This window comes from Acomys russatus, chromosome 20, assembly GCF_903995435.1.
Source record: "Acomys russatus chromosome 20, mAcoRus1.1, whole genome shotgun sequence".
In the NCBI taxonomy this organism is placed as follows: Eukaryota; Metazoa; Chordata; class Mammalia; order Rodentia; family Muridae; genus Acomys; species Acomys russatus.
Window position 1 is genome coordinate 19271742 of NC_067156.1, and position 12012 is coordinate 19283753.

A 12012-nucleotide genomic window follows, 5' to 3' on the forward strand; every position below is an offset into this window, starting at 1 on the left:
GTAAGGGCACTACTGGGATTCTCACAGCGCGCTAGAACCAGCTGTGGAAATGGGTGGTTACTGTTAGGCCTTTATTAGAAAGACAATGACATTTTTAAATTTTATTCACTCACTGTAGACAACATTTTAAACACACATTTGCTGTATAATAAAAACTCCAGCATCAAAGCATATCTTGCTTTCCTCCTAATTGTCACATCTGTAACCTACCAGTTAATAAGCTGGCCTTATGAGTGTGAGAGTAGGCTAGCCAGGGGGAGTTTTACTCCATCCTCTCTCCCTGGAGGCAGTGGCGAGCAGCCTTGTATTCACTGTGCTGGCTTTGGGACAGTCATGATCCTCCAGCCATTTTGTTTTCTAGCACTTTCTCCATTTCAGTTTTAGATGATTTAGTTCAGGATGATTCCGGGGTTTCATTTTTATCCCTTCAATGCTTCACGACTCATTCTGCTTTAGACTAGGATGGTTTTACTCTGTCCTTTCTTCTTCAGTGTCAATCTATTCTTCTTTCATCATGGTTTGATTAAAAAGACTGGATGACTTATGAGGAAAAACAAAAAACAAAAAACAAAACCGAGTACTTGAGCACATAGAGAACTCTGACAGTTAGTCTAAAGCAACAGGATCACTGGGCTCTTACAGTAGTTTGCACCTAACTGTGCAAAGGGAATTTTCCTAGTGCAAGACATGCCTGCATTCCCTCCCAGAGTATGAAGAAAGATGGTGTGGCCAATCTATAGGGTCTGTGCCTTTAACCTTATCATGTTATTACAGTATTACATCATCTACAAATAGCAGCAGTTTTATTTTTTATTTGTATTTATTTCTCTTGCCTTGTTCTGTTTGTTGGAACAGCTAATACCAATCTAATACTAATTTAAATAACAATAGTAAGAGCAGATGCTCCTGCCTTGGACCCTTCTATAGTATTTAGTCTATTGTAGCTGAGAGTGATGTTAACTGTAGCGTTTTTGATAGACGTGTTTTCACTTTTGTCTATCCCACAAAGAGCCTTGTGTTAAGCTTTTGTTCACAAGGTGGCACTCCTGGGAGGTGGAGAAGTCCTTAGGTGATGAGCTGTGAGCCAGGATGCCTGAGGAGAGGGCAGACAAGAGGTTGCAGATGGATAGTTTCAATGATGCCTGAGAAGGACTGTCTCAGGTAACATCAGTGTGAGTAAATACACTAGTTGTCTCAAGGAGAAACTGTAGTCTTCATATTATGCAATAAACTTTTAGAGGTTTCATTTAAAATTAACTTTCCCCTCATCTTCAGAAAGTACATTTTTTATGAAAGAACAAAAACGAATATATTATTCCTTCAGTTAGAGTTTTGTAACATTGAAGATCTGTCTTTGTAGATGACAAGTATATACTTTTCCTGTGACTACCTAGGTTGTCATCTGTTTACCACGGCAACATTAATCAAAGGGAAATATCATCCCACAAGTCACTCACTCTAAGGAGCCAAACAACAATTCAGGAAGGACAGTGACAAGTTGCATATTTACTCATTCCTTCTTTTCCTTTGACTTAGTAGTAATCACAAAGATACAGTTGCCACTACTTTGGGAGTGTTCTCAATAAGACAAAGAAATCTAAAATTCTGACTCATTGCTTTCCTTTTCTTTCTTGCTCTTTTAGGTATTCAAATCTGATTTTGAACTTGTTCTCCTTGATGGTTGATGCAAACATTCCAGATATTGCTCTTGAGCCAGATAAAACCGTAAAAAAGGTAACTTTGTACTTCTTCTTCTACATAACACAGTCCGTGTTTCCCTTCCTGACAAGAGCTCTGATGTCACCTAAACATCCATTTTATACATAAATGTGTGCCCTTCTGTTAATATAGACATTACATGTTACAGATAAAATGTGTGTGCCCTTCTGTAATATAGACATTACATGTTATAGATAAATGTGTGTGGCTTTCTGTTATGTGAACACTGCATGTTACAGATAAATGTCTGTGCCTTTCTTTTAATGTGAACATTGCATGTTATGTATGGATAAGTATGTGTACCATTTGTCCCTGTGGGCTCTGCACAAAGGTTCCCACCCTGAGGCTTGTCTTGGGAAGCTTCCTGTCCCTACAGGTCAAGAGTTAGTGTGCCATCACCAGTTGTAAACACAACTACCTAGTAGCTGGGGTCAGTGTGCCAAGCAAAGCTCAGTTATATGAGATTCTCACTCAAAACTGTCATAAGGCTTTCAAGCCAATTACTTGAAACAAAGACTGTCAAGATAGTTTAATAAATAAGAATATATTTTGATAAAATTAAGTATTTGTTGTTATTATAACCGAAGCTTATCCAGTAGTGTGCAAATAGATCCCTGGTGTTTTATTATATAAATATAATATGTATCTTTATAAATATTAAAATGTATGTGTGAAGTACTGAAATCATATGATAATAAACTTTTGGGCTAGCAAGAAAGTTGAGTAGGTAAGAGTGCTTGCTACCAAGCCTGTTGACCTGACTTTGATCCCCAGAGCCTAAATGGTGGAAGGCAAAACTTGATTCCTGAAAGTTCCAGAGTCGCATATCTTTACACACACACACACACACACACACACACACACACACACACAGAGAGACATGGGAGTATGCTAAATAAATAAATAAGCCTCTGAACACACATACCCATTAGAAAGCAGAGGCAAGAGGGTGATGAGTTCTAAGCCAGCCTAGACTACATAGCAAGTTCTGTGCCATGTGAATTACATAATGAAACAATATCACAGAAAGAAAACGAAGTAAGTAAATTAAAAACTAAAAGTCCATGAAGCATATCTGTAAGCACTGTCTGTGCTTGGCCTGTGTTAAGGCCCTGTTGTCTGCAGATCTGCTCTTCTTGATGAAAGTGCCACTCCTGCACTATTTGTACCAGCACTCTCCTTTCCCTGAATGGTATTTACGCTTTCTCGTTCACTGCAGTGTCTGTGAGCTGCCGGTTTGTTTGTGAGGTCATGACTGGTGTTTGCATGATAGTGACTACTATAATTCATCTCCCTATGTCATGAAAACGACCTTGTAGTAAGAAAGACAACAAACAGGATGTAGTGAGTAAAAGTCCCAACTTATTAGATAACTGTGGGTGATAGAGCTGAACAAAGGGAATAGGGGCAGCATCTTGAGTTGGTGATGATGTTGGTAATTTTAGCTGTGGCCAAGAATGGCCCCACTGGGAAAGACACAAACTCTTCATGAGAAAATGTGGAGAAGACATTCCATAAGCCTGGAGCTCTGAAGTAAGACTTTTTACTATGGAAGTGTGCATCATGTAAGACAAACCGTCCACTCCCTAACAGGCCTAAGCTTTGGGACTAGGGATGGTGGGTTGGAGAAAATGGTCTTATCTTCTAGGAGTTTCAAGTCTTCCTAGCTTTTTAAAATGAATAGCTCTCTTTAGAGGGTTGGGGGGAAGGCACTGAAGTGAAGATGTTTAATGGATCCACATATAAACATGACGGCTTAACAGCCCTGCTTTGTCATCCCTGTTCCCTTTATTTCAGTAATTAAAAGGAAACTTGTAAACTCTGATGCCAAGTTTATCCAGTAACTTAAAGTATTATTTTCTATTGGAGAATTTAATAGAGACATTGATTTCCTACTAAACTTTAAAACAAAGAAATTATATATATTATAAGAAGCTATAAATAGCTGACTGTATTTGAGGTAACCTTTAAAATTGAATTACCCATGGTCCCTGTAAGATTACCCATAGCTCCTGCTGGATTAGCTCCTGTGCAGTTTGGGAGGCTCCTCTTGCTTCTGAGCAGCCCATGTCTTGGTTAAGCAGATGCCAGTGGTGGTTCTCCCGGAGCTATGTTGGGTGGGAATATACTTTTCATCTGTTTTTAAATTTACTCTTTTAAATCCTCTTCCATTACACTGAGGAATTTTGGGTTTGCATTCTATTATAGCACAAATAAATGAACCCTGCAAGAAAATGATAAGTTAAGCCTTTTCCTTTCATCGGGATGAATCAAATGTGTTCCTTGCTGTAGTTATTTTCATGACTACATTATTAAGGTGTTGCTAGGAAAAGCATTCTCTCTGCTGTTTGTTTATTTGTTTAATTTTGAGATTGCTTCCTGTGTAGCTGAAGCCAGCCTTTAAGTCATGACTGTTCTGCCTTCATCTCCCAGAGTCACACCCAATGTAATCTAACTTTCTGAATAAAGAAAACCTAAAGAGGGAAGTCTACACTTCACTAACTGAAAGCTGCTGCTGTGTGGGAGATCTGGAGTTATCTTTTAAAAGATCTTGTTATAATAGCTCATGTAAAATTGGGCACTCAAAAACTACTTAGTTTAAACAAAACACCGTGCTTTTTTAGTATGAAAATGTGCTTTAGAGCTTTATTGGGAAAAATATCCTGCAAACTTAGAATTGTTAAAGCTATATGTATGATTGAGTATAGCAAATTACAATTCTAGTGTGGTGCAGAAACTTCACACCAATCTATAGGTTTTATTTTGTTAAATTCACAGTAAATTGTTCTTTGTAAATAAAAGACTAAATTTTATTGTTAGCAGGAGCAGGGAAAAGTATACCATTGTTCAGAGGTAGAAGTTTGTATAGCCTGATGCAGGTTGGGAGCGTAGAATGGTTTTACGGTTGCTATTTGCATCATTGGAGAACAGTGTGTGTACATATTGTGGGCAGGTAGAGGCACTGGGCTGCCAAGGGTAAGTGAGGGCTAAGTGTATCACCAAAAAACAAATGGAGGCAACAAGCTAAACTGTGCTTTACCTGTTTAAGACTTGTGTGGGGACAGTACTTTCCAGTGTTATAGTCATTAGAGACACCGTGAGGTATGGTGGCCCAGGGTTGACTAGAATGTCTGTACAGCATTGGTTCATTTACACTTTTAGATCATTTGAGCATCTGGTAATTACTCCCTAAGGAAATGTTATTGCTGTCTGTTTGTTACAAATATAATGTTTGAAATGGATCTACTGTGGTACAAGGTCACAAGTGGATTTCCAGGCACTTCAGGCATTCCCAAAATTGGGAAGCACTGTAAAAGTTTAGATAGCTTTCCATGTTCTCATAGAGTACCCTATTTCACAACAGTGACCAAGATTACCAGGGCCTTTTGTAAGGCAGGGTACAAATAAACAGTACTGAGTTTCCAGCAACAAATGTAAGTAGAGTGGCTGTGTCACAGTGGATAAAAATGTCAGTTTATGACTTTTAGCTTCAAGGCAATTTCCAGTTTGAATAAATAGAAGTAAATAAATACGCTTAAAACTGAGCCACGTGTTCAGCAGTGCTTAGTGTTTGGTGTAGGCTCAGGCAGGTTAACTGCCTGCCAACTAGGATGGGATCTTCACAGCTACACAGCAGAATGTAGTCTCTGTTCCATACTATCCAGAATATGTATGTTAAGAGGTAGACATGTGACTCAAAGCCAGAGAATACAGCAGCAGTGAGTGGAAGCACACTCAGATGGTACAGGTGCTGCTGGGCCATCGCTGCTGCACATGTGCATGCACTTAGGGTAAACAGGTGAGCAGTGCCTGGGCGTGTGAATGCATCCAAAGAACTGGACAGGAAGAAAAAGACAAAAAGAAAGCGATAGAGCGGGAAGTGTGGCCCCTGAGTTAAATGTGTTTACTTACGCAGCCATAACAGCAAGTTGCATGTGGTCTCAGTTTATGAAAGTGACATGGACTGCAGAGGAGAGGCTGAAAGCCAGAGGGCAATGACAGGTGGCTCAGCACAAGTCAAGCACAGCAGCACCAACTGACCGTTTGTGCGGAAACCGTTTTAAAAAAGGTTTCATATTTGTTAAAGAACGTTTTGTGCCAATTATATATTTTTCCTTCAATGTAGGCATTTGAATTAAGTACACAAATTTTGATAAATTAGGCTAGAGTTTTATTTTGATCCTTGTGCTTTCTGATTGTTTTTTTCGCTGTGTGTTCTTGAAATAGTACCCAAGTTGTCAGATATCCAGCCACAGAGAAACATGAAGGGCAAAAAAGTCACACTCAAGGAGAACGTGGAATCCAAAACTTAAGAACCAGATCAGTAAAGACAAGCCCTCCAGAGTGCCAAACCGTCCCTACGTTTTGTGTCTATCTTTCTGTCACCTCTCTGTCCAGGGCTGTGGAATCAAGTCACGTGATCTCCCTCCACAGTTCAGCGCCTGGTTGACCTCCACGCTGCAGCTTGCTGTGGCTGTCGATTGCGTTACCTCCTCTTTCTCCTTTTCAGCTAGTGTTCTACTGTTAAGTCCTATAAGAAGCTCCCTACCCATGCTTGTACAAGAAACCAAAGAAACTGAAAACACAGGAGAGTAGAAGCAAGGTCAGGGAACTAGCTGAGAAGATGAAGACATTTACAGGCGTGGGGGGCAGCTAAGCAGGTGAATTTGATGACTGTACAGTATTGTCAAAATAAAAGGAAGTACAAAATTAAGTAGTTTGCCTACTTGGAAATCCTACTTCTATTTTTTGCTGAAGGAGTATATCTGGGTCATTTATAGTAGAGGGGTAGAGTGCACTAATTGTGAGCAGGGCATAAGACTGTCTGGAAACACACACTTCTTTACCAGTTAAGTGTTCCTATGGCTGCTTCCTGTATCCTTGGTTTCCGAAGACAGACATGCTGTCTTCATGGGGCCATCACAGAATCAAATAAGAGACTATGTACCACTTGCAGGAGTTTCATCTAAAATAGATTTTCAGTCACACTGGCTTTTTTTGTTTTAGGAAAAACAGGTGCATGTGTTTTTCTAATATTTAATGCTATTGTGGCACTCAGAGGAAGGATAGCAGGTTACCAAGAAGAGACTTGATACCCTATGTGCATATACAGGGGGAGGAAATCCCCCTCAGGAACAGTCATAGGGGAGGGGAGTAAGGGGAAAATGGGAGGGAGGGAAGAATGGGAGGATACAAGGGATGGGATAACCATTGAGATGTAACAAGAATAAATTAATAAAAAAATTAAAAAAAAAAAAAGAAAATGAATGATGCCTCTTAAATGTAAACTAAAAAACACAATCCTGTCTTTGGACATTACAGACCTATTAAAATAATCCCTTGCTGAGATCCAAGGGGCTGCTGTCTGCAGAAAGGCGTCTTAGGTCTGTTTATTTTGCCAGGGATTGATGTAGTTCCTGTGAACCCTGACTGTCCCAGTGTGTGGGGGTGGGGGTGTTAACATGCTCTCACCTTGAGCTAGAATGCTCAGGCATAAAGTGCAACTTGGCGTTAAAGTAGTGGCATTTCTGTTTCTAAAAGGAACCAGCATCTGTGAGTGGAAGCAAGGCCCTCAGAGCTCCTTCCTGGCATAACTCCTGGTGTCTTAATGATGTCTGTGTCAGTTTGAGTCTGTCTCCTCAGAACATTCCTGACTCTTTTCATGAAAAGGTCGGTGCTGTCTCTGGTTCTCTCTAGGTGCAGGATAAGTTCCGCTTGGACCTGTCAGATGAGGAGGCTGTGCACTACATGCAGAGTCTGATCGACGAGAGCGTCCATGCACTGTTCGCGGCAGTGGTGGAACAGATCCACAAGTTTGCCCAGGTAAGTTAGTTCTCTAAGACTGTGTGCCCGGCCACCCTGGCCAGGTACTGAGGAGTCCTCAGAGACACTGCCTGGCATCCTTATCCTTCGGGGGTTTGGTTTCCCATCAAGTCTTAGGTACACTTCAGCAGTGGGTGAAGGGAACATCTTGAAATCCTGTCACTTCTACGTAGAGGAGCATTGCAGAACCCCTTCGGAGGACTTCTTGTCGAGTTTTACAGAACCCCTTGAAACTTCTAAGTGGACAGAAGTCTTGGCACATGGACTTAGACACTGGTGGGTTTTGGTAAACGCTGCAGTGTAGGGAGAGGAGGTTAGAACACAGGGAAAGCAGTCTGCACCCCTCACTGACGAGGCTCACTAGTCACGTTAGCTGTATCTCTGGCGTATAAGGCAACTTGCCTGGCGGCCCTGCATGATGACCTCCGATCTGTGTTCCTTGTATGGACTTCATCACGAAGATGGTTGGCAGAGAACGCAGGCTGCTTCTCTGAGTCTTGCCTTACTCTCTGTATTCAGGGAATCTCTCTTCTTCACTCTGAAGTTCAGCATCTTTGTGTGGATCTGTCAAGCAGTATGTCACCACGCCCTCTCTGTTTCTTTAGTTATTTCTTTACTGTGCCATTTCCTGAAGAGTATTTTAGTGTAGGTTTTCTTGGTTTGATAATATCTTGAATATTAAAAGCCTTTGTAACCCTTTCCTGTATTTAAGTCTATTTCTATTCATTCTTTTACCTTTATTCTAAATATATTTGTGTATGTGTATGACCTCCTCTGTGTTAGGTTTATGCACATGTTCAGAACATGTGCAGCAGGCAAGAAGCCAGAGTGATACTGCTAATAACTATATGTTTTGTTCGAGTTGCTCGGAAGTTGATATGTTTGGTTTTAACATTAACAACATTAGCCAGCATAATCATATAAATACTTAATTATTTCCCAAGCTTGAGTCTATCAGATGATGAACTTGGTGAACTTTAGGTGACAATTTTTCTTAACAAATTCCTCTGATGAAGCCAGATTAGTTTAAAAGGCCAGGGTCAGCTAATGTCTATCCAGAAGAGAAAATCACCTTGTTTAAGGATTGTTGTTACTTTGTCTTTAAACACTTTAAGTCTTGCACCTAGACGTGCGCTACCATTTTGGGTACTATGAATAAATAAGTAGAAAATAAAATATACACTAAATTTTCAACACATAATTAAATGTCATAAGTGATAATTTCGACAAAACCCCTTTATAAATTTATTATTTCCTTCTACAAATGTCAAGTGGACTTTGCTCGTCACTGAACCTGTAAAATGGGAACAGAGGAAGCTAGTCCATTGAGGCCCCGTGGTTCTCTTGTGCTAAGTAGCAGAGTTTTCCAGTGTTTGTATTTTGTTTTTAATTGTGTGAGTTGAGGGGCCATACTTCTGTCTTGTGCTCTGTGTTGTTGAAGTTTCCCTGTGTATATATTGGCCAGTGAAACCCAATTCTGCTGGCTTTACTGGTCATGCTTACCATGAGGACTGGAGCCATATAGCCATGGCTGTGAACTAGCCACATTCTGAGTGAACACTAACATCCTTCAGGGTGCCCGGTGCACAGACTCTTTATATGTGGTTCCCTCTGTCTTGCCGCTGTAAAGAATGAACCTCTTTGTACATAATAACCAATCTGTTGGGAACACAAGGTATCAGCCTACTTTCTTTTCTAGATGCAAAATAACTCTAAAGAAATGCTGTAGATGTCATTGAGAGTTTCCATTATGTGGTACTCATTTCACCATTAGGACTGAAGAATAGCACTGTACAGTTTCTCCCAGAACAAAACAAAATACTGAGTCTATTACCAATGGAAGTCTTCACTATGACCCTTTTTGTTTTTTTCTTTTCTTTTCTTTTCTTTTTTTTTGTTAGTTTAGAAATTCTCTGAAGAGCCAGGTAATTCCCTAAGCAGCAGTTTAAATAGCTAAGGTTTCTTCATTGTGTGGCACAAACAATGATGTGCCAGCCCATGTCCCACATGTACTCCTAATGCATTTAGTTTATTTGAGGAGGAATGACAAGGCAGCAATCATAATGGCTGAGAAACAGTAATAACAGACCCAGCACCCACCGATCAGGCTCCTGTAGGTGCCAGCAGTGATGTGAGCGCTCGGCATTGCCTCATGTAGTTGTCTTGCGTACACTCACCACTTGTAAAATTGAGGCCAATAGTTAACGAGGTCCAGGTCCATACCTGCCACTAAAGGTTTTTTCCATGGCTATGTACTCAAACCCTACTTTATTAAACATGAGTAGAGTTTGTTATGAGTTGGTATTATTTACTATTATTATTATTGTTGTTATTTATTATTATTATTTACTTGCAAATAAAAAATCATTTCATCTTTTTCACCCTAATTTTCTGATGATCAAAAGTAAAAGCAAACTGACCAGCATGAATTTGCATGCCTTTAATCCTAGCACTTGGTGGGCAGAGGCAAATAGATCTTTGTGAATTTAAGGCCATGAGGACAGCCAGTACTACATAGAGACCCTGTCTCAAGAAATTAAAATTTTAAATGAAAATACTAAAAAACTTTTCAAAAGCCACCAGAAAAAAAATATACATAGAAGAGTTGTCCAGGCTAAGGTATGGTGGTGCACTCCTTTAATCCTAGCAGTTGGGAGGCAGAGGCAGGTGGATCCTTGTGAGTTTGAGGCCAGCCTGGCCAAAAAAAAAAAAGGAAAGAAAAAAAAAAGAAAAGAAAAGAAGGGTTGTCCAGAACAGTTAAGCAGAAGCAAATACTGTAATTGTAGAGCAGCCTAGGTTCGCCTGCTGGGTAGGCTCATCCTGAGTGTCTCTGGCCTGAGCTTTTCTGCTGACTGCAGTCAGCCCTGAAGCTTGGCTACCAGGCACTTGTTGCGTGGCTGACGCAGTGGTTCCCCACCTGCATCATTACTGTGGTGGCAGTCCCCTACCTACCTGCTGGGGCCTCTAAAACTCCCTGGACATTACTTTTCCTTCATACATACCCTGTTTACCTGTGTAAGAAAGGTTTCTAAACACTTCCATGTGATCTGTCTGTCCCCATCTGCCTCCTCTTCTGCCTCAAGGAAAACCAGTTTCTACTTGCTGGTCTTTTCTTTTCTTTTCTTTTCCTTTTCCCCCAGAGTTGTATCACTATAAACAATTTTATTTTTGAGATTATAATTAGATTGTTCTCTTCTGTTTCTTCCCTCCCAAACGTTCTCATATATCCCTCCCTGTTCTCCTTAAAATTTATGTCCTCTTTTTTCATTGTTATTTTATGCATAGGTGTACAATTTATATACATACAGACACAGATATGTTATCATTACATAGAGCCTGTTAAGTCCACATAGTGTTAGTGTATGTCTGTTTTCAGAGCTATCTGTTCGGCACTGGACAAGCAGTTGGTGTGCTCTTCCTTGGGGAAGAACCACCTCTTGTTTCCAGCATTCTTCAGTTGAATGTAGCTCTTGGTGTATTCTGTGGCCTTGTAGGCTCGTCCCTCTCGAGGTTGGCATGATCATTGGTTTCATCCTGTTCAGCTCATGTTTGGCAGCCAGGTTGGTAAGACTTCTGGGGTGTGACTTCTGACATTACTAAGAGACCCGGTCTCAGAGCAGACACCCTGATCCTCCAGCTCTTACAGCCTTTCTGTTTCTTCTTCTGTGATGGTCCCTGATCTTAAGTGTGGGATTGCTCACGCCCTTTTTAAAATAGTTCTTCAGGACTGTTGGGAGCTGAATGTTTGGAAGCAACTCTCGTACTTGGTATTCTTAATCTCTCGCCTGCCCCCTCCCCTCCCCAAGCAGGCACTTTTGAAGTGTTTGAGAAAGCATTTGAGACCATCTGTTCTGTCACAAAAAATTTCTCACACATATAAAAACATACATAAACATGCATGGGGATTTTCTTTCTGAAGTGCTTCCAGGATCTTCAGACTGTTAGCATGTCAGTGTGGGTCCTTTACAGTTTGCCTTTTACCAGCGTTTTCAATATTTATCATGGGAAAGCTTTTAAAAAGAACCTTGTAGGTTTCATGACAGTCTCTCTCCACGGTGTCACCCTGAGCCCAGCCAGCAGTGCAACTATGCCGAGCTGAGAGTGCACTTCCTGCTGGTGAGTGGGTTCCTGTTAAGAGTTGAGTTCCAGTGTGTGTCAGGGCTGAAACATTTGCAGATATTACCCACTGAACCTATGCTGGTTCTTGCCTTGTGATTTGTGTCAAGGACAGTCCTTTAGAGAGTTCATTTCTTTGAAAGATGCTTTAATGAAAATATTAAAATTGCTCCTGAAAATGCAAATTATTTCTTTCATTAGCATAAAATAAACATTTTACTATATTCTTACTCAAGTTGATACTTTACCTTCTATCAGAGGGATCTTGGCAGATTCACGGGTGCCTGCACACTAGAACTCTTGACAGATTTCTCCCTGTCAGTTCCCACGTGGTGCAGTTCATAGGCACTGTAG

General features: G+C 40.6%; 1 protein-coding gene across 1 annotated transcript in view; it reads left to right on the forward strand.

Moving 5' to 3' along the window:
- The window catches only part of Pik3c3 (phosphatidylinositol 3-kinase catalytic subunit type 3), an 82613-nt gene extending 71551 nt beyond the window's left edge, over nt 1-11062 (forward strand). The window contains exons 23-25 of the mRNA XM_051163978.1: nt 1644-1734; nt 7417-7542; nt 10919-11062. Of these exons, the coding sequence (XP_051019935.1) occupies nt 1644-1734; nt 7417-7542; nt 10919-11062 (361 nt within the window). The remainder of the gene's footprint in view (nt 1-1643; nt 1735-7416; nt 7543-10918) is intronic.
- The last annotated feature ends 950 nt before the right edge of the window (nt 11063-12012 follow it).